At 38.8% G+C, this 23,583-nt stretch overlaps 1 protein-coding gene across 4 annotated transcripts in view; it reads right to left on the bottom strand.

Annotated features, from left to right (window-relative positions):
* rfx2 (regulatory factor X, 2 (influences HLA class II expression)) overlaps positions 1-23,583 on the bottom strand; it is a 46,100-nt gene that overhangs the window by 20,851 nt on the left and 1,666 nt on the right. For 2 of the 4 annotated variants that reach the window (XM_077224319.1, XM_077224320.1), the window contains exons 2-5: positions 5,680-5,792; positions 4,514-4,603; positions 3,826-3,905; positions 2,666-2,930 (exon numbers count right to left, since the gene is read on the bottom strand). In XM_077224319.1, the coding sequence (XP_077080434.1) occupies positions 2,666-2,930; positions 3,826-3,905; positions 4,514-4,603; positions 5,680-5,784 (540 nt within the window). In that variant the 5' untranslated portion in view covers positions 5,785-5,792. The remainder of the gene's footprint in view (positions 1-2,665; positions 2,931-3,825; positions 3,906-4,513; positions 4,604-5,679; positions 5,793-23,583) is intronic. The other 2 variants (XM_077224321.1, XM_077224323.1) reach the window with 1 other exon arrangement.

Here is a 23,583-nt window from a genome sequence, read left to right as displayed (position 1 = left end):
CTGCATCACAAACCGTAAGTAAATGATTTCATAATGCTTTGTCTGTAAATAACGGTTTTATATGGATAATGTTTTAAAAAAAAACCTACTTAAGTAATTTGCATAGAAAAGAGTATCAACTCGCTATTGCACGTTAGCCAATCATAACAGTGGCTATTTACTGACAAGCCTTAAAGAAATATCCCTTTAAAAATGGATCATTTCAGACAGAGGGTCAAAATGAGGGCTGAAAATTATACATTTTCTGCATGTTTGTTTTTTGTGCAAAAACTTTATTAACATTATAAGTGAACCTTAAGAAAAATTAAAATTAATTACATGTCATGACCCCTTTAAGCAGAAATTCAGCTAGTTATAAAGTTGACAAAATTGCTGATTTAGATATTTTATTTCAATTACAGCTACTTTTCTAGGTAGGTAATCTACTAGTTATGCTTTACTGACTTGATTCTTAAGGTAAAGAGGCTCTTTCTGGTATCCTTGCACATCTCATGATAGATATCTCAAAATATATTGGGTTTATGGGCTAGACGGTCATTGCTAAGACAATGTTAGTAAGTGACTAGTCTCATATTAATAAATATTAACGAAACTCGGACAGACAGTCACATGCTCAGATACACTTTTTTCACCGTGACGGTTCTGTCGCGGGTTCCCAGCCTATGCTATGTCCGTTCTCAGATCGTATAATTTGCCGATAGTGCAGCGCGGATCATAATAAGCAGGTCGGGCGGGCCAAGTAATAAAAGCATAACATTCCAAATCGAGGGTGGATGACAGATCAATCAATAATGTGTTGAGTTTAATAAAGACACGGAACTCTCATCACGGTCAAACGCAATGAACGTCACTTTTTTACTTTCCTTTTCAACAACGTAATTGTCTTCAGGGAAAGTAATCATGGAAAACATACAAGGGCTTGTCCGGGACACGTGTTTTTTTTTAGGGACAAGTGAAAGAGAATTGTACTTGCCCAACCGGACAAATGCCCTGATCAAAACAATTTTCAATATCAAAAAAATAAAATAAAAATAACTAGGTAATTTTAATAGGTAATATCTGATTTAATTTAATTTAATGTAAGTGGCGATTGATAGCCTATAGTTGATAAATATAGGCCTACCTAAATGTAGGCCACGGACGGTATAAAAGTCGCGCTGTTGAGGCTCGCGCAGTTTTTTATAACATATTATACAGTTAAGAAACATCACACCACCAGAGCTGTTTTCCTGAATACCATCACGATTGAAGCCGAGACACTGATTTCATAACAGTCAAATAAACAAATAGTTGAAATTAAGTCAATTACATTTTAGACGCAATGACTGTTTTTGTTCTGTTTCAGCAGCGAAAATAGTTCCCAACAAAGATCACAGCAGAACCATCGTACATCTCACAGCAACACTCAACCATGTTTCATTCCTGAATGATTCAGCGTTTTGAACGAAGCGGTTGAGTCAAAGATTCAATTACCCATTCATAAACTGCCTCATTCTGAATAAATCAGCTGTTTTAACAAATCGTTTGAATGAATACCTCAATGACTCGCTACCTATTGGCGGTTTAGTTTCAAAGTATCATTCTCTTCAACATTCCTTATTTGTATATTCAAAAAATATTTAAAATAATCTCATAATCTCATTAAATTAATATAGTTGTAATTTTTCAATGTAAATTATTTAATTTGATTGGTAACAGCCTAGTGTCTTATTCTAATTTAATGTATTGATCAAATTTAAGAATTTGAAATGAATGATGGAGCATACATTTAATTAGGGAAAAAAATGCCCTTTATAAAAGGTAAAAATTTATTCTGATAAGAGTGTTTTCCAACAGTGATGTAATGAAACATTGACAATTGAAGTTTAAATTGGAGTAAAGCCTCTGTTAAGGCTATTAAGGAAATGTAATTTTGCCAAAAGAAGAACTTTTATTTTAAATAAATGTTATTTTTAAAACAGCCAACTTCAGAGTGATATGTTACCATATTATCATGCTTAAAACTGAGAATTTGAATAATTGTAATCTGATATTCAGATGCAGATATCCAAGTCAAAGAATATCATAGGTTTGGGAAGTTGGCGGGTGGATTATTTATTTTTAACTGCGGATTCAGGTGACTCAAAGTGCACCAGATTAATGTATTTATCTTTAAAATGTACAAAACTTTCTTAAGGTAACCCCCCTAAAGGTACCGAGCTCGACCCACAAAATCTCTGTGGGAAACACAGTAGGCTATATGATGGTCTACGAAAAATACAAAATTTAATTATCTTATTATTAAAATACATGATCAGGATTTTTGCACCTCCATCTCGTTTTGAGCCAGGAAAAACCCTGATAATGTTTAGGTTGTGTAGCTATACATAAAATGTATGCATTTTAATGTTTATTCCACTGCAATCCAGTGGCCCACAGACTTTCCTTGTTAGTGTAATTTCTGTAAACAATTTTGTTAAATTTTATAACCTGAGGGATGAGTTGAAATTTGTTAAAAGACATGATCATAAGCGTAACCCAGCGTAACATTCCTGTCACATCTCATCTAGACCACATAATAGTCTAACCATAACTTTCTCTGATCTCAAAGTAACTGAGACTAAAAACTCCCCTCCCATGTCACCAGTGGAACAGTCTTGTGGGATTTCAGCACAGCGGACCGTACCATTGCAGATGAGGAGCGTGAGGAGTGTGAGGTGTGGTGGCGGCCGCTCTCCATCCCGCCGTGAATCAGGTAGGCACTGCCGCTAGAAATTATCTGACTGCCGCCCACATCCATGGCGATTCCCACCATGCTGTGGGCAGGGACTCCACCAGCAGACGAGACAACAGTGGTAACCTGAGTTCCCCCCGCTTGAGAGTCGAAATAGTTGCTTCCGCTGCCCTGTCCATACAGCTGGGACTCAGGGTTGTAAGAGTATGCAGTACGACTGAAGGGACGGAGAATGAAAGTTGTGATTAGGGTTTAATGTAACTTTCGAAGCACATATTTTGACTTCAAATTTTCAACTGTCTTTAAAGTCCCCCTGTGGTGAAAATCTAACTTTGAATGTTGAAACTCCAGTGAACCAAAGTCTCAAAAATGAGGTTTGAAATCGCTGGTGTTTCTGACGTCACAAACTACCATGTAACCAATCACGTCAACGAGTGGATCTCTGAGCTGGTGCGAGTGAGTGGAAGAGTGGTAATTTGCATATTCATAGAACAGGGTATACTAAATGAAGCAAGGGTTTAGAGTTACATTCAAGCTATTTTAAGGAATGAATACCTTTTTTACAAGGAAAAAAACGTTTAATGTCATTTTGGTGATACATTTATTGACAACAGGGGGACTTTAAAATAAGTTTTGATCTGATTCTGGACTCCATCTATGTCTGAATGAGCATCTTTTAAAGACCAATTAAAGTGGACATATTTTTTTTTTTTAAATAGCAATTATATTAGCTAATTAACTACACAGTGGACATGAACAAACAGAACAACAGACCGAAAGCTGCTAGGGTTTTCAATATCGATTTGGTTTTCTGATATTAAAACACACAGTCAACCATTATTAATCTCCTCCAAAAGAAAAGTTTCCAAAAAAATGCCTGAAACACTTAAAAAGGCTCCTGAAAAAAGTACTAATTTCCTTTTTTATTATGATCAAGCAGCCATTGAAAGTCATTAATTTGTCTTTCTGCCATGAAAAAGGGTCAAATATTATAAATTGTTATATATTAAATATTAGTGTCTTACAAGTTTTTATTGAGTGTTACAAAAATCAGCATCTGTACACAAAATGAACTGAACACAGGTTTGATTGACAGATTGATATGTGCTTACATTGTGCCATTGGGGTAGACGGCCTCTGCCCCCTCCACGTACTGCACCTGGGACTGGTACACATGCTGAACCTGTTGAACCTACACACACACACACACACACACACACACACACACACACACACACACACACACACACACACACACACACACACACACACACACACACACACACACACACACACACACACACACACACACACACACACACACACACACACACACACACACACACACACACACACACACACACACACACACACACAGAGAGAGAGAGAGAGAGAGAGAAAGATCAGACAGGAGCTAAATAACCACCGCAGGAGTTCTGAGATTCTGTAAGGGAAATGGGATGAACAGCTGTATGCAGACTGCAGGCAGTAGGGGGCAGTGAGCACAAAGCTTCGCCTCAACAATCAGAGACGCCCTGTCGAACCGGGAAGCTACTTATTAACATATTAGTTGCAACAACCCAAGCGTGACGTGTGAAAAGTAAAGCATGCCTGCGTTTCGGGGTTCTGACAGTATACTGGGAGAGAAAGAGTTTTATGGCAAGACAAAGACAGTCACAAGAGAGTGAAAAAGATATGTAGAGAGGCAAAAGATAAGCAAGAGGTGTTGTGGGTCCTCAGGATGTGCAGTGAGCGTGCAGGGTTTGATTGACTGTACTGTGTGTGTGTGTGTGTGTGTACCTGCTGAGGGACCTGTTGCACTCTAGGCACTGGCAACTGCTGCACCTGAGCTCCCTTCTGGGAAGAGCCGGTGGCCTGAACTAACACACGCTGCAGGTGAGGGACACACACACACACAAATGTAAAAATTAGACCCTTTTCTATTTAAAAAGTGAGGTGCGGAATTGTTCCGATGCTAGAATGCAATTATCCAAGTTTAATGTCGTCATGAATCGGATGTTGCGATAGTCTTTTCTTCCCTATTGTGACGTACTTCTTGAATGAGACAAAAAAGGGGAGACTTGATTTTGTCCACTGGGAATTGGTTGGATTGTAGGATCTTTGTCATTTGCTATTGCTGTGATCTCATGTGAGTGACAGGTTGTCATTAAACACGTCATCAGAGAAAAGAAAAGATGTCGGTGCAAGAAGGATGGGAAGTTACTTTTATTTTGGACAGACAACTAAAGTAAGCCATTTTCGTGACAATGCAACTGTGGCATTTCCAAAACTTCTGGCTTAACAAATGGTGTGAGCTTGGGTTGGGACTACCTGTTTGTCTAAATAATGGAAAGTGGGTGGAAGGGTGGTTTGTTAAACCAAAATACACACATTACATACACACAATAAACACATTTAAATAAATAAACACATTTAAATAAATAAATAAATAAATAATAAAAACACTGCAAAAGACCTCAGGATCCTGAGAAAGGTCACTGGAAAGTTTCGTCTTTATACAAGTGTCGTCTTTAATCCAGACTGCTAGCACCACAAATGTTATGTACTGAAAGTCTATATTTCATTCATCACTGGTTTTCGTCAAATCCTCTACAGCTGTCCAGGGAAATGGGATGCTCTACTCAAAATATTAACCGAAATTACATAAAGACTGGTTTCTTTGGATGCGAGGTTGATCCAAACCCAACGTCTCCCACAGCAGCAACACGCAAAGTCGCTGCTAATCATATAAAGTGGCTCTGACAGATGAAGGGTGTGGGTGAGGAGAAATCTTTCATCGTTTCAGATGGATCCAGTGCATATTGAAAAGCATCTTTAGAGAGATACAGAACGATGACAGAAGAGCGAAAGCAGCTAGATCTTCATATTAAACTGCTTATGTGAGAGGAGCTTCCTTAATAATAATTATTATGCTACTTTTGTGCATCAGTGCTGAGCCTGCTTACCTGTTGCGAGGCGGGAACGGGCTGAACCACCGGCGCCTGGGCTGAAGTGGACGTTCTCAGCGCCACAGTGGACGCCGACTCTGAGCTGCCCTCTGACCGCTGCATGGTTTCTCCTAGTAGATAGTTATAGCATGTAGTATTAGTATGTGTTATTATTAATAATTAATATTGTAAGAATACACTCATGATAATGTTTTAACATGCCAACAATTAATAATTTAAAGTTTTTATTTGAAAAAGTAGATTAGCATTAGTAGGTATACCACACAGTCAATTTTTATTTGAAAAAAATCAGTACAAGCTAAGAATATAATTCCACAAAGCACCAAAAACCAATGCAGATGACTGAGAAAATAGTAAAAGGTGACAATATATCACTGTTTATGCTTAAACACTAAGCATAATGTCAGGATCATATCATGACTAAAATGTCATCACGTCCCTGCTGATTTTGCCACATCTAAATAAACAATGCAATCAAACTAAGCCCCAACAGGTTGCGAGAGTGGATAAGAGAGGCCCACTGAAAAACAAATCTGCGCATGTGCCAGGAAAAGTGGGATACAAAGCGGCTTTTCACGCAGTCTTCTCCAAAAGGACCAGGAGCTCAACCTAGCCAAGTCAGGCTGAGTCACCCGCATCCCCAGCAGGCCGCTCACCTCTGAACTCTATTATGGAGGAAAGAACAAAGGAGACATTAACAATCCCATCACAACCGCAGCACGGTTCAGTCGAAGGGGAATTGAGTAAGAAGAACTGAGTTTGACGGTGTCGTCGAGATCCCGATGCAACTCTCCAAACTCTTATGGGCGCACACAACAACGGGAAAGAGAAGAAGAGAGTGACAAATAGCGACCAGACAGCCTCCCACGGAAAAAAGATAGAATAGGAGGTGAGAGCTGGGGGACTTTGGAAAAAGTGGAGGGGCAGAAAAAACAACACCCAGCCAACCAACCCCCCAACCATGAAAAGAAAAAGGAGGTAAAAAAAACTGAAATGGCAATGAGGCTGGTCCCCCCCCCCCCCCCCCACCCCACCAGGACACTGATGATCTCCAGTGGTTGTTTGGAATGAGAGTCCGTCTCTAGGGGCTTCAATAATACAGCTGATATGAGGAAATTCCTCAATGCTTTGTAAACGTTTGTCGGTTGCTATGGTGAGGGATCCATGGCAACCATCCCTAACTCTACCACCCCCCTTCCCCTTGTGCTATTCTTTTTTAAGCTCACACACACACACACACACACGAACTTTGGAGTGCTGGAAAGACAGACAGACTCAAAGACGGGGAACGAGTTACAGGGGGGCAGCCGATCTCCCTACATCTAAATAAGCTCTTAACCAGTCCGACGGTGCATTTATCATCCCCACCAGTGTGCTCAACAGGTCCCAGAACTGCGTTTACGACGTGTGCCTGCATTGATCCTGAGCGACACGCAGTAGCGGAGGCTGATCTGAGAGCTTCAAGAGACCCCTTGACTGACAGTTTGTTGTTAAAGTTTAAAATAGAGCAAAAGGCAAGCAATACGCTTGATTTTTGCAGGAAAAAATGGATGCTAATTACAGGCACTTAAAGTTTTCCTCTGGGAGTAGAGAATAAAGAATAAAAGCTAATTGTGTTTTCTGACATTAGTAAAATAGAAATAATGAATTCTCAAGTGTGAAGCTCTATTCAAAGGTAAATTAATTGGAGAAAAACCTTACTTTCCTCGTTTTCAGAAAATAAATGAATTGTACTGAAGACAACGGATGAATCAGTTCAGCAAAAAAAAAAAAAAAAAAGCATGAACTCAGATGCCCTCTGGGTGTATACTGCAGAAAGAACACTACAAATGTGTTTTTAAAAAACAAGACAGCAATCCTGTGTAAATCCATTAAAATCCATGGTTTTAACCAACATTTCACAGCGTGTTCCAATGCTTTTCGAGTCCATCTTGAGGACTAACTTTTTATTTTTTTAAATTTTATAGAGATTGTTCAGAAATTTGTGGTCAACAAATGTTTTAGAGCAGCGTATTAAAATAAAAAAAAAATTAATTCTACAATTTTAATTTCCATTAGTGATGCAAAATATTCAGACCGGAAATTAATTTCGGGTTTCGACTGAAAGAGTTTTGAAAGGCCGGAATCATTTGGCTGAAAAGGTGACGTATAATTAGCGCTTATAAGCTTTGTGCTTTGTTACTTTTGATATGAAAAAGTCTCAGCTTTTTTAAATTCTGTCAATTTTATAATGAAGTTATGAAAAAAGGGGGATTTTTTTATGTGGCGTGACAGATCGTTGTAGCCTCCTCAGTTAAAGCAGTAGAGCTTTCTCTTTACTAGGGGTGGGAATCTCTAGGCACCTCACGATTCGATTAAGATATAGAGGGCTGCGATGCTAAAACGATTATCGATGCATCTTTTTTTGTGTGACTAGGTACTTTTAAAGCAAAGTATTTATAATGACCCATAAATAATTTACTTCCAATATCTTTTATTAATAAAACAAATGGAAGTGATTTTGCAAGTCAACTGTAAGGTTACATTTGCCAGCATATGTCCCAACATCGCAAAGAACCAACAGGAAAAGAAATGTGTGCCTGTACTAGCAGCATATCAATGAATACAAAATTCAGCATATTCTGAATCTCTAACATAAAATAATAGACTTCTAACCAACATCCTCCTGTTATTGCAATGAGCAATATAATCCTTCAGACAAAAAATAAATAAACATTTTGCTGTAGCAAAATCACAAACAGCTTTCATACAAAAATATAGAATTATGTACCAGCAGCTTTAATACAAAAATAATGCTTGTGGACTTACGCATATTCTGAATAATTAGTAACATACAAAGCTGCTCATATAAACGAATAAATAATAAAGAGTCTGAGACTTATGACTTGAAATTGTTGTTGTATACCACAATCAAAAACAGCTTATACAAAAAAAGTAAATGAACATCTGCAGAGAGCACAGTAAAAGTGTAATTTTTTGTGACTGGCATTGCACTGATGTACTGTGACTGTGGAGGGCAGTACAGTAAACCTACGTATGACAGATCTGTTTACAGCATATTGAGGTTAAAACAAAACAATATAGAAAGCAGCTCTCATACAAAAATACAAAAAAGACCACAAACAAAGTGCCGTTTGGATTTCGCGCTCAGCCCTTATGCGTCTCTGTTATGAGCACAGACTGTCCTGGCACTGCACTTCCGTGCTTCAGAGTTCCGTCAATATTATGTTATTAGAAAAAAAAAGATTTTTGACATTTGTGAATTGATTCAGAATCGTCCGCATCACAATGATTCTAAGAATCGAATTGTCCCCCACCCCTACTCTTTACTACAAGTTATAGCATGAAACAAACATATCATGTAACGCTGCATTTACCTCAACTAAGCTATTCAATTAACTTATTAATCAGCAAGAAAAAAATAACTCTAGAGAGGAGCATTTTGATAAATATATGCACCACATTACATTTTAATTTTTATACTTAATTTGTTGTCTTCATTATTTAATGTATGTTTGAATAAATCTGTCATGTTAACAAGCCATTCCAGCGACTGTTGTTCATATTTTAACAACCAATTGATAATTAAATAATTAAAAAGTTTATGTAAAACTGCCTTTACTTGAGGTGACTTAATTTATCTACTGTATGAGCGCTGAATGTTAAAGCTGCAGTCCATAGTTTTTCCTCTTTGTCGCCATCTCTGTTTGAAATCTGCAATTGCAGTTATTCGCAGAATTATCAACTTTACGTGGGTTGTGCCTCGGCAAGGCACAGCGCAGATGAATTAATGTTTTGAGGAGAATGTGAATGTCAGTCACCGCGCCAGTGTGGATACTGCCATTCGAAATCACAGATTCTACTTTTTGGAAGTATGACCAACATAAGAATTTTCACCGGGAAATGTCATCTGAACAAGTTAGAAAACATCCACTTTTGTTCTGACCAACTAAGGGGAAAAAAAGCATTGCAGTAAATCGCGCTGATTAAATCTAACGCTCGCTTATCATATCACAACAAACTTTGAAAATTATACTTTGTTCTCAAATTGTCAATGTTAACATCAACATTGCGTGACTACATTTAATGTGTATTAGGGCTATCTTTAGTTCAGTTTCCATTTCTGTGCATTCGATTTTCTAATTGTCATACCAACAAATTAATGTTCCTTAGAACTGGTTCTCTTTGAAATACAAACACACGCATCTGTAATCAGATGCATATTTAAAACTGGAATATAATCAAATTTTTACCTTTCAAAAGCCCTTCCGATATTTATCCTTGTTTTCGCATGGGCCCGGTCGCAGTCTCTTTTTTTCTGTAGCCACTCCGAAGCCCAAAGTATTTTGCATTTTACAACGGGTGAATCTTCAGTTGTCACTAGTGATTGTCGTTTGAACCTTTCTGGATCCGCCATCAAATTGATAAGTTTAATTATATCAAGTGCTTCGAGAAAAGGCTATAAATCTCCACCTCCAACATCCTCACACGCAATATAGCTTACTTGCCAGGACAACTTCTTTATGTGTACAGATGTGACGTAATGATGCAAAGACATGCTCGAAATTTCCCACAGAAATCCACCAGTACCACTGGAATTAAAAACGTTATTACAAGGTTACCGTTTTGAATCAGGTTAAGACAAGCAATTAGTTTTGAACACTGGCTGGTAATGTACTTGATCAAAAATTTATTTTGGATAATTTGGATAATTGGATAATAATAACCCAAAAAAGTTACGAACTGCAGCTTTAAATAAATTTGATTCATTAACTGATTACAAAAACTTTCTCTTTCGGTTTTTGGCTAAATGAAAACTTTCATTTTAAATGCATCACTAATTTCCATGACTTTTCATTTGACCGTGAGGACGATTCAGTGAAGGATTCAGTGTTGAAATTGAACATCAGTAGGCCCAGACGTGCCAATTTCAAAAGGAATTCAAATAGATTCAAACATGTGTCAAGCAGGAACTATGACAACTCTTATCAGTAGCTAAAGGCATAATCAAATTAGCTGAAATATTTAAATCAACAAAAACTCAAGGAGTGGTGGCTGGTAGAATTTTATGAATGACGTGGTTTCCAGTTCTGTGGAAATCTTTGGATTTGTGGGCACAGATAATGTGTGGCTGTAATCACCCAGTCATCACCAGGCTGGAAGTCTTCCAATTTGTTTACACCAGTTAGAAGCGTGTACATGGTCACAATCATGCTTTCCAGCTGGACTTGCTGGATCAGTCAACTGGAGTTAATTGGTTCAAATCCCCCAGACTTTGTCTAACACTCACCTGAACCAGACTGGAAACACGAGTCAGAACATAAACAAGCCTCATCAGAACTCTGAGGGTAAACAGTATGAGTGTGCTTAGATCTTTTAAAAGAAAGGAATTTGCCTGAGGGGTGCTGCATTGGTTATAAATATGTCCTGGGCTTGTCCTGCCGCAGTTATCTTTGGAGCTGATTCCTGCCTACTGCAATTATTCGCAGAGAATGGGAGAGACCCTTCACTTTGGTGAGAAATCAAACTTCAGGTTGTCAGTCTAAGTACTGAGCAGCGGTTCTCAACCAGCTGTTTCAAGGTCCAAAATTTGCATTGACTTGCATTGAGCGAGTTTTCAAGTAAGGACTTAATCGCAGTAAGATGTTGTGGCGAGCAGGACGAGGCCGAGGGAGAATGGCGCGAGGACGGTGGCGTAATTACTAATGAGCGCCACCTATGCAACGAACCAGTCTCGTATCTCTCACGGAGGAGCAGAAGCATAAAAGGAGGAGTGACGACAGTGGAGATCGAGAGATTTATGTTGTGTTGTTTATGTTTTAGCCATCCGCCATGATGGGGAGGAGCAGGGAACGGGGGACTCCTGTCGTCTGCCCAAACCCGGAGGAGCCGTTGCTGTCCACCAGGCGGCGGAGGAGTGTCAAGCTGTCCACCGAGGGCTATCCAGCGGAACCGCCAGGCAACATCGCCCAGCTGGTGGAGGGCCAGATGGCAGTGTGTTGTGGGAACCGGAACAAGATTTTATCTTTGCATTTTCATTTTATTTTTGCACTACAAATGCATTAGATGAAGATTTAAAAATGTGCTGCGCACTTTCCTCTCAATGACAAAATAAACCCCAAAAAGAACAGTGGTGAGAAACCAGCAGTTAAGAAAGCATCTGATCATAGCCACATTGACATGTTTGCACAAGCTCTGCAATTTGCCATTCCTCTGAAGTCGCATCATGTTTATTAATATAATATATACAATAGATTGCTTTAAAGAAAGCAACATTACATTATTAAAAAAATTTAAAAAAACATTTAGTGTTGCTTTCAATTTAAAGTACAACTTTCTACTATAAAGCAGCTCTCCAGTGTGTTCATGTTTTTACTCTGACCTCGACGGACTGAACAGAAAAAAATTAACCGAAGAAGATTTCCACATTCAAGAGTGGAGCTGCAGAGCACACCTAGCTATTATGTAAACGCCATGAACCAATGGTAGTTCAGCAGTGTTAACCAGCCAGAGCAGTTTCGAACTCCCAAATCAAACTACAAATTAATTTTGTGATTGTTCAAAATTACGTCACATCAGTTCGTTCTTCAATTTCGCTTGAAGTATATTGGAGCCATTACATGTGCACGTCACTCTTGTCTGAGCTCCAAGAAAAGGTTAAAATCCACACAAATTCCCTACCAGCAGCTATGGGCCGCACAAAGGCAGAAAACAGCAGGAGCCCCCCGGCACTTTGGTGTGAAGAGCGAGAGGGGCCCGTCCCGAATAGGATTCTGGTTTATTACAGTAGAGCAGAGACTTCCCGCCGCACGATACAAACACTCACCTCTGTTCAACACAAATGAGCTTTTAAAAGACCGCCACAACATTGTGGCCATTTCCCTCTGTTCTCGTTAACCTGAGTGAGAAGAGATGGAGAGTGAAATCCTCTCCTGGAAGTATGCTGGCAATAAACTAGGCCTAAATGACAAAGAAAACACAAAGTATACCTGTGATTGAGGTTATTGTTGAGAAGAGGGTTTAGACACATCTGTCATAGACAGATTGAACTTAAACAACACTCGATCAGAGCAAAGCACATGCAGATGTTCAATTAAAAACAGGAGCCCACAATCTTGGCTCTTGTTTGCACTGGCCCACATTGTTTGCAGAGCAACAACGGTTGCTAGTGGCAACACCGTCCACTCCCGTTTCCAGGAGCCTGTTGCTATGCAACCAACAGAATACTTCCCAAACCAAACAATGCCATCCCCCAAGTGATCCTTCTATCTCACATTAACCAGAAACTTAGAACAATAAATACATAAGCTATTACTCTGACCCTCTGGAGCGGAGGCAGGGACTCGGGAGGGGGGGGCACATGCGGTTATGAAGAAATATCTACAGAAAGCCGTACTTCAGGACTTACAACTTTCTCTGGTATGAGATGCTGACAGGGACTGTTAAAGCAATCAGAAAGACAAAAAAAAAGTAAAGAAAAGAGAAGAGAAGCCGCCACAAGTCATGCTTGCACCGCAACAGTCAAACACAACAATCACTTTGTAAACGAATCCTCAAATTACTTTTCCAACTAAATAATCCAGACGTTCCTGACAGATTTGCAGCTTGGAAATAAACTCTGATTGCTTTTACGACACGCCGGAAGCTACGAACAGCCGTGCAATAAAGCAGAGACACTTGTTGCCATTAAAGGGCCGTCTATACTGGACATCTGTGTCCAACAAGCTGGGCTGATGTTCCGCAGATACACGCCTTTCAAAACCCACAAAATGTTCCTACCAATTATGATATAGATAGACCATCCATCCATACTAACAGCAAATATGAAGTGTGTTTTTAAGTAATGGTGGTGAGTGTGATTTATAACTTTCTATATACTGTATTTGCATACACAAAATTAAAGATCTGAGGCCAGGTAAGAGATTTCTCTAAGAAAGGCAGTTCTTCATATCTATTTTAATATCGTAATGACTGATCCACTGAGATTAAGGTTTGCAGATGGCAAGGTTGGGCTCAGGAAGTGGACAATTTAAGTGGTCAGCTGGGTCCTCATGTGAGCCCCTCAAAACAAAACCCCCAAAATAGGCACATCTCCAAACCCTCAATCTTCAATTGCCGTCACAACCCTAGCCCATCCGTCGCCAGCACACCAAAAGCAAAGGGCTCTGCAGCCAGGGAGAATCGGTCGACCGTTGCCATAGAGACCGTTTGTTCACACTTACAACTCCACAACCCCCCTCCTCCTCCTCCTCCGGTAACCCTTTCCAGATTTCCGCACCACCCCCAACCCTGATCTGAGGATGATTCCAAAAACGGGGGGGGGAATGTTGTAAAAGAGAAAGCTTACCTTTGCAACATTTGCAAGAAGGTGAAGGACAACACTGTAAAATGTGTCTGGTTCCACAGAGATAACTGCCTTTTCTTTAGGGTTTTATTTTATGGTGATGACAAACTGGTGGAACTACAGTTTTTGTTGTCACACCACCTTGTTGCCCATAGTGATACAAAAACAGAGCTGTGAAAAGGAGTCTAAAAGCAGGTGTCTGTTTGGGGTGCGAAAATATACATTCTGGTAACTACAGCAAGTGACACATGCAGGAAAGAGTTTTTCAGAAACATGATGGATTCCAGTCAGCCAAGTTACTGCTGCAGGCTTTATATTGCAACAGTGCAACAAGTTCTGGCTGGCCAATAAGAAGCTAGATTAAAACAAAAGCACTATTACATGCACAATTAAAATATGCATTTATATTTTTTAGATGTAATAAAATAACAGTGCAGTTTCTCTTTGAAAACCCTCTTCTGAAAACAGTGAGTGGAAGATTCCCAGACTACTAATGCTTAAAATGCCAAATGTCATTGAGTCAGCGCCAGCAGTAGCCAATATAGTTAAGAAGGAAGGAAGACAGAAACTTCCTAAAGTAATTCTGTCATGCCACATTGTCTCCACATTACGTCTACACCTCGACACTCGGATTTCAGAGTCACGTAGGCTGAGTAATCATTCTTTTGATAATCCACAAGAACAACATAGCCTTTACTCCATATGACTGATTTGATTTCATCTCAACAACAACTGGATAAGCACACACCCTTTAAGATGTTCTTATGACACAGTGTGATGGTCTCTACCACTGTACGTATAAAGCTTCTACATGTGTCATTGCTATTTATTTAAACTTGCTGACTAATAGTCGCCCCATTACCACCAAACAGGGAAAGACTGTCTATAGACACATGAGATCTGTCATCACGGTTCAAAACAAGACAAATTCTGTCCAGCTCATCACGCATCTTGCAAGTATCACATTATGTAATCCACTCCAGTCACGTCAACGGCAGCTATTGTCAATCTAATGGGTGTTTCTCTGGAATGAGTTTACCAAATATTCCAGGATAAGGACAATACATTAAGAGAAATAGAGCGATAATCAGTTTGACCAATATTGTTTTACAGATATTCACAGATTTTCTACTTCTACTAATTTCAGTGTAATTTTGCAGACAAAAAAGGTCCATAATCTACCATCAATGGTGTAGTGATGCATGAAGCACCACTCGCAGAGATGTCACTTTCAAACCAAGCAGTTTTTCTGTTGGTCAGTGTAGCAAATTCCCAAGACCAACTTAAACACAAGCAAAATCTGCATGAGGATGTGCACGTGAAACTCCCGATCGTGCAGATTTAAACCACTATTTAAATGGTTAACAAAATATCAAATGTTTAGAAACTACAATTTTTTCAGTTAATTTTCTCATTAACAATAATTGCAATTAATAAAATATTCATTATGCATAACGTTTATTGTTGCAGTATAATAATTTAGTTATCACCGTGGCAACAACAAAAAAAGAAAAGAAAAAAAAATACATTAAGATTTGTTAAACAAGTAAAAATATTCTAATTGGCTATGTAATGTCCTATTGCTGCTTATCCACAAGCGGGGACGACTGTTTGAAAAGTTCTGCATACAATAGACTGATAGCAAATAGGGCAATGGAGGAGTCACACAAGGTTCAGCCCTCACAGAATCAACAAGCTCTCGTCTGGTGTCTATTCAGGTGCATAAAGAGGTATGAATGGGAAGCTGAAGTGCACATATGCACACAGGCATGACATGAGCAATGCATAATAACTAAAGAGATGTCAGCCTTGGCGGAAGAAAATTCATGAATAAACGCTCTTTTTTTCTGAGGGTCCGAGTGTACCGGAGTGAACTTCTCCAGAATGAATGAGAGGATGGATGGAGTCTGACGCTATAAAGTGTGCCAAGCCTCATAGTGATTGATATTAAACATTACAGAAGACAGAAATTGAGTGCATTCTAAATCTGGACTTTTTCAACTTAAACTAAATAAAGTAAATATTTAGTTTCAAATCTTGTCCTAAATCACAGACACTGTAAAAAGAACGTCAAGGACTTGAGGTTAACATTAAGAAAACTGGAAAATGGACAGGAAAACACTAGTCGTATATTATGCAACAGTAAAAAGAGGGGACATTAGAGGGAATGTCCATCTCTCCAGACTAAGGCGAGAGAGAGGAGGCCATTGTGATGCAAATGTCACAGGCCAGTGTGCTGTTTGCGGCAGGAAATTTAATTAGCAGTTGTGGAGCTACGATACAAAGCAGGTGGAATGTAAAGAACGCTCAGACGAGGAGCGGCTTGAGACGAATTCGGGGGGGGGGGGGGGGGGGGGGCGGGGGGGTTGAACGCTGAGGGAGAGGTTCTTGTGAGCAACACCATTTCGGTCTCAGACAAGTCTCAGCCTGCGGCTCAGACATCTCAAACAGGTCACACGTTTTCTTTTTTTCCACAAAGAAAACAGGGATCAGAGCACTTCGATTGCCTTTACTCATCATTTCATCATGGACCGGCTGGGCATAACAGTTAGTGATACTGATGGCCGATATATCATTTCACACTATATCAAATCACATTGTTGAATTTAAAGACAGTAAATAACACAAATATAACAATTGCAAAGTCTTAAGTTTCCTATGTTTTGTGGAATTTATGGTTTAATAGGCTTCATTTTCAAAGACTTAAAATAGACATAATTGCATATTTTATGAATATCAACAGTATATTAAAGTATTATGGTGTTTGATTTTCTATTATTAGACAGAACTGTTAAACATAACTAATGCCGATGGAGAATAGGAGCTCCTGTTCAAAGCCAGTTGAAGGTAACACTGTAAGGTTTGTGGTACGCAGGGAAGGAGACCAGAGGTTTTTTTTTTTTTTTAAATGGATGTCAATGGAAGAGAGACTTCACTATGCTGCATAAATTAGCCTATCTTTTAATGAAACGACAGCCCATCGGCTAATCTTAACATGTTTGCTCTTAAACATCCACACCAAAAAACATTTACACCACTCTTAAACATTTACACACAAACACAAAAAAACATGTTTTATTAGAGAAGTCACGGACAATTGTGCGACAGGTATGACTCGGTTTATGGCACTTCTCATTCATTTCTATGGTATCCACAAACAGTAATTGATTGTCGCAGAACTCGAACGAAACTGATCGAAATTCAATGATAAGTCCATCTCTACCCCGTCCATCTGAGTTCTGATAACTTTTTCTGTTTGACTGATAAGTGTCATAAACGAGACATTTATTTTTGACAGCACTGAGAAAATGGACATTGCAAACAGACAGGAGCTCCCATTCTCCATCTTCATTGGTTTACTGTATTTGTTTTACAGTTTTGTCTAATGATAGAACTGGAAACACTATACCATTTTTTAAAGCATTAACTGAGATCCCTAGATACTATTTATTCATTTCCCTGAGCGTTCGTTTCACTTTATTTTGTTTTTGTCCAATTTAGACACTCTACTAACTTTGTAGTAACTTTGCAACTTTCATGTCAACTAACTCTCATTTAAGTATTAGGAGACTGTAGTATAATGTTAGGTTAAGTGTTAGGGTTCAGGTTAGTAGAATAAGACATGTAGTTGCAAAGTTACTTATAGTCAGTACTCAGTAGTAAAATGTCTGTTGGCGAACCATCAAAATAAAGTGTTAGCAGAAATTAAGCAGTAAGTCTAATACTGCAATGAGAGTTAGTTGACATGTATAGCAAAGTTACTACTGGTTAATAGAATGTCTAAAGTGAACCATCTAAATAAAGAGTAACCAAGCCTTTCATCCAAAGCAACTTACAAATGATAATACAACAAAGTGATTCATGTTACTGCCTCCTTGGGATTAAAAGTGCTACAAAGACTTCATACTAAAACAGAGTTGAAGGACAGGCAAGAAAAGATATAGCTTGTGTCCCTCCTTTTATTAGAAAGTCTGATTCCTTGAAAAAGTAGTATAACATCTCCTCAACAAGCCACATAATCTGAGTCTTCAATCATGTTTGTAGCACAAATAATATGGGGTGAGTTGTGCATCAAAGTTTAATACGAATGGTTAGGAGCTTGTTCAAATCCCTAAGCAGGAGCGATAACAACAGAGCTAAAGTAACTATTTGTACGCAATTATCAGACTGAATCTTCTTGGCTGCATTTCAACCTGTCAATTGATTCTGAATAAAGTTACAGGAGGAAGCTATTTCAGCAACGTTAGAGTGAGAGATAAGATAAAGAGATAATTACAGCCATGAACACAATAACAAAACATGATAATAACATCTATGGAGAGATGAAAAAGTTAAATCATCAGCAGTGCTGCTCACGCTGCCAGGACGGCCTAATGCTTGATTTCTAAATGCGCTTCTGTCGGTGCCAAAACAGCTTATGTGTATTTCAACTCAGATCAGTTAATTGGGTTTGTTTTGTGTAATTTATTAAAGGAATAGTTCACCCAAAATTGAAAATTTGCCCATGATTTACTCACCCTGAAGCAACCCTAGGTGTATTTGACATCCTTCTTTCAGACGAAAACAATCGGAGTTATATAAAAAAATGTCCTGGCTCTTCCTAGCTTTATAAAGGCAGTGAAAGGTCATTTCTGTTTTGAAGTCCATAAAACTGCACCCATCCATCATAAACGAAATCCACACAGCTCTGAGGGGTTAATAAAGGCCTTCTGAAGTGAAGCGATGCGTTTGTGTAAGAAAAATAGTCATATTTAACAAATTACAAAGTAAACTAAAGCTTTCGGCCATACGCAATCTACTTGAGCCTAAAGCGCAACAAAAGCCGGGTGCACACTGTGGGTTTCGGGCCGCAATTTGTCCGTCAGAGATTAATATTGCAAATCCTAAAAGAATCCTAGGCTAAAATCTGAAGTCTTTGACAGCCAATTAATGACCGTTGGGATCACATTTGACCTCAGACGAAATTCTGGCAGTGTCAGAAGATTTGACTCACAGTCCAGCAGTGTGACTTCTCCTTTGACGACCGTCAAATTGTCTTCGTTTTTCAAGACAAGCCCTGACCAAAATCTACGTTTACCGATTTCTTTGTAGCCACCATTTCAGTCCTGCGTGTAACGCAGCTCACTGTTACTGAACATTTCATTGATTGATGATGTAAAACTCCGGACAAGTTTTCTTGCGTGCGTCCGTTGACTGTCGTACAGTCTGAAATTAATGACAACTGAGATCTTACAGATCTTACAGTGTGACATGGCTTACAGTGAGGATCATGTTCGAACAGTACGACCAGCAACAATCGCAAAGGACTATTATAAATCGCACAGTTTGTACCCGGCTTTTCACAACTTGTGACATTTGGCAGTAGCGTAGCGCGTCAAGGTGTAGCGTAAATATCAGTAGTACGTCGCATTACTCGCTTAAGTTGCGCTTTACAGTTAAGTGGAATCCGTATGTTTATTTGGCCTGAAGCTAGTTATTTTACTTTTAAATATGAATATTTTTCTTACACAAATGAATCGCTTTGCTTCAGAAGGCCTTTATTAACCCCCCAGAGCTGTGTGGAGCACTTTTATGATGGATAGATGCAGTTTTATGGACTTCAAAACGGAAACGGCCATTCACTGCCATTATAAAGCTTGGAAGAGCCAGAACAATTTTTAATACAACTCTGATTGTATTTGTCTGAAAGAACAATCCCATATGACTTGAGGGGGGAGTAAATCATGGGCTAATTTTCATTTTTGGGTGAACTATCCCTTTAATGCTTGTAGTCCAAGTATTATGACCCCTTACAGCACAAGCGCAGCTGCCAGGTGGCTACAGCAGCGATCTGCTCCGGGCTTCTTCCACACGGGCTAAATACAGCATACACACACGGGAGTGCCCCCCCCCCCCCCCCCCCCATGGTGCATCGGTGCACACGTACAAATACTTTTCAAAACGGACCGCTGCAGCTGTCTCTTTGAGAGCTGCGCTCTACTATAGTCCATTAAAAGCTCAGCGTGGTTTAAGGTTACAGTAGACGCTGCTACAACAATCATAAAGTCTCCATGATGGCAGATGACTGGAGCTGAACTCTGACCTGGGAACAGGACGCAAACATGGGCACTGATAGATGAACGTGACCTAATGAGGTGATTCATTGCACTTGCATGTACAGATTTAGGTATATAATATCACACCTATCACTTCCTGTTATGTAAATGTTCCAATCACTTCCTGTTATGCTTTCCTTGAATGATTTAAAGGGATAGTTCAGGGATAGTTCAAAATGGAAATCCTGTCATTATTTACTTCTTACATCTTTCTTCTGTGGAGCATAAAAAAGATATTTTGAAGAATGTTTCAACCATTTTTTTTCCATACAATCAAATGAGACATTTTTCTAAATATATTTTTTGTGATTCACAGAAGGAGGACTGTCATACAGGTTATTTCTTAGAGATCGTCTATAGGTGATAAACTATAGTTCACAAACACCAGCCAGAACAGTAATGACACTTCAAAAGGAAGCGGAAGTGTAAAATCTTATGTGAGTCACCTCACCTGGCTAAGTATGGTACCATACTGTACCAGCATTTTCTCTTTGTTCTCCTTTCGCTATAACCTGCTTTGCAAACCGAGACTGTGCACGTCCATCACCGCAAACAGAGATTGAAGAGAGCTGATTAAAAACCACTGACTTTTGAAAGAATAACACAGCACCCCCAGCCCAGCCCCTCTCTTTCCATAACCCTGGCTGTATTTGTGTATCAAGTTGCCATGTAAACATAACAGCTGCTTGGATCTGGGTTGCACGGAATTCCATTCCTATTCCTTTATTTTTCTTTGTGGTGGGTGTGTAACCAAATTAAAAGCTTGATTTGGACAACACTGCAATACAGGGCTTTGTCAAAACAAGTGAACAAATGGTTTTGAATTTGCCCACAGGTTTAGAGCTAATCTGTTCCTCACGTGTGCATTACAAATTTAACGAATATATAATTACCTACACATCTGTGGTGTTTTGAGGTGAAACTTTGCCAAATATTGATTTTAGCAAGATAAGATTTTGAAGTCAACGTTTTACTTAATATTAATTATATCACGTGACGAAGAGCACAAATAAGACTAAGCGGCATTAACGTGAACTACTTAATATTCAAGAGCTAATCTTTTAAAATTCACCTGCTTGACTTTTTCAACAGCTAAACCATACTAGCTGCGATGAAAGAGCCGTCAAAAGACACAGTAGACTCACAAATGACAAAAATGCCAGTTTTTGCTATTACATAGTAAATATGTGAAGCTTTCAAAGCACATAATATCGGCTACACAAAGCAAGATTGCATGAAAAAATAGCTCACTTTAGTGAGGTTAAATTTATCATGCATTCACATTACTACCATAGAAACAGTTAAGCAGTGATCTAAAATAAATTAAATGTCACTCACACACTATCAAAATGCCTTATTCCTGCTCTTCTAGAAAGCACACAAATAATATGTGCAATGAAGCCATCAAACAGCCAGTTTGCATTATCTGAAGCTTTAATGATGTCAACTTACACAGCATTCAAAAGTTTGGGGTTTGGCGTTTTCTATTTTAATTTTTTTTATTATGTAATTTATTCTTGTGATGGCAAAAATGAATATTCACCAACCATTACTCCAGTTTTCAGAGTCACATGATCCTTCAGAAGTCATTCTATTATGCTGATTTGCTGCTCAAGAAACATTTGTTTCTTTTTATCAATGTTTAAAATAGTTGTGCTACTGAAATTTTTGTGGAAACCGTTTTTTTTCCATAGGATTTTTTAATGAAGATAAAGTTAAAAAGAACAACATTTATTTGACAGAAATATTTTGTAACATTGTTAATTGTTTTGTAACCTTGTCGAATAATAGTATTCATTTATTTTTCAAAAATCGTATTGACCCATACTTTTGAATTGTAGTGTATGGGTGAACCAATGAATTAGATTGGGTCGGTAAACTTGTTTAGCTGAAAAATAACAGGTGGACGGCCAAAGGAGTGTTTGGGAAACCTGTATGGAAATCATCATTTTTTAATTTTTTTTCCATTTGGAGGCACAGGAATTAAACACCTCCTGTTACCAGGGCCCCCTAGTGCTCAGGGCCCTTGGTTGCATCCCAATTTGCCACTGGGGTAAAGCATATGCAAAAAGAAGCCTATGCAGATTTACATTTAAACACTGAAATTCGTTGATTATAATTGGTGTGGAGTCAGTCATGTCGAGAACAGAGTGTAGTGTACCGTCCTAGACTCAGACAGGGGGAGGTCTGAGCTAAAGGGAGCTTAGTGTGCAAACCAAACCTTGCAAAAACTAGCTAACTGGACATCACACAGCCAAGGAAACAGCGACTGGCCTCATCAATAATTAACTTCAATTACATTAATCATTCATTTCTCCTCCAGCCTGAACATGCACCTGTAACAACATATTTCATTACAGAAACCAGATCTAAGGGCTTTGGAGATGTTGCGTGGTGAAGATGCGTTTGCGGTAGATTTCAGAGCTCAGTGAAGCACCTGACAGACACGTCGGCACCTTCAGCTGAGCTCAGGAGGGACCCGTCACACACAGCGACATACACACTCCCACTCTGACAAGCAAAAACGCCTCATCTCAAACATCCTTGAACCGGTGCTGCAGAAAGGGTGAAATAATCGAAACTATCCAAGCTTGGTGTTATAGATAGTGAAGAACGGGTCGGCCAACATGATTTGTGTGTTGCATCAGGATCTGCCTCTCTCTCTATTCCAATTACTCTCATTATCAGCTGTGCTTTCAGTGGCACTGACACTCTCAGCTAAAGAGAGATCAATAGAGAAGCATGGCCCAATAAGGGGCGACACCTGGACCACAAGCTATTGTCATGAAGAGGGCTCATTATCAGGCTCTCTGCTGAGCAGGTGTAACATCGCCACGGCGACACGATGCAACTCCAGAAAAATGACGGCAGCTTTGGATGAGCACAGTCAAGCTGTTGTCAAACTGTTAGCGTCAGGCAGCCCTGATCTCATTATGACGACAATGCAAATACATATCTCATTTGCTCACAATTACTATAGTATGGCATTCCAAATCACTGGCATAGCTCTACTTAGTTACAACAAAGTTTAGAAAGCTGGGGAAAATCTGCGTATGTATTATTCCTAAATGCAATAAAAGTTTTGAATTTGAGGTTTCTGACATATTTTTAATAAACTTGCAAATGGCAATTAAAACTGTGATTTTTTTAATATCACAATGTGAGAATATAAAAAATGGGAAATAAAGATATAGAACAGAAACTATTTTATAATTATTAGTTTATATTATTATTTATAATATTTATATCTGCAGATTGTTTTTTGTTTTTTTGGGACAGATTGTCTTTTTGAAAAGACTGTCCAACTTTGTAAAAAAGGAAAAACAAATTACAATGAAATGTTGAAAAACATTTGCCCAAATTCAATTTTGTATTAATTTTAGTTTCATAGATTTAAAAATACATTAATTGATAAATTAATAGCATTTTTGTGTGTGTGTTAAAGACTTCAAGCATGCCAAG

Source organism: Siphateles boraxobius, unplaced genomic scaffold, assembly GCF_051911475.1.
Source record: "Siphateles boraxobius isolate OS27281-9 unplaced genomic scaffold, OSU_SipBor_1 9, whole genome shotgun sequence".
Taxonomy (NCBI): domain Eukaryota; kingdom Metazoa; phylum Chordata; class Actinopteri; order Cypriniformes; family Leuciscidae; genus Siphateles; species Siphateles boraxobius.
The sequence above is the reverse complement of the archived record's forward strand: the minus strand, read 5'-3'. Positions and strand labels throughout refer to the sequence as shown.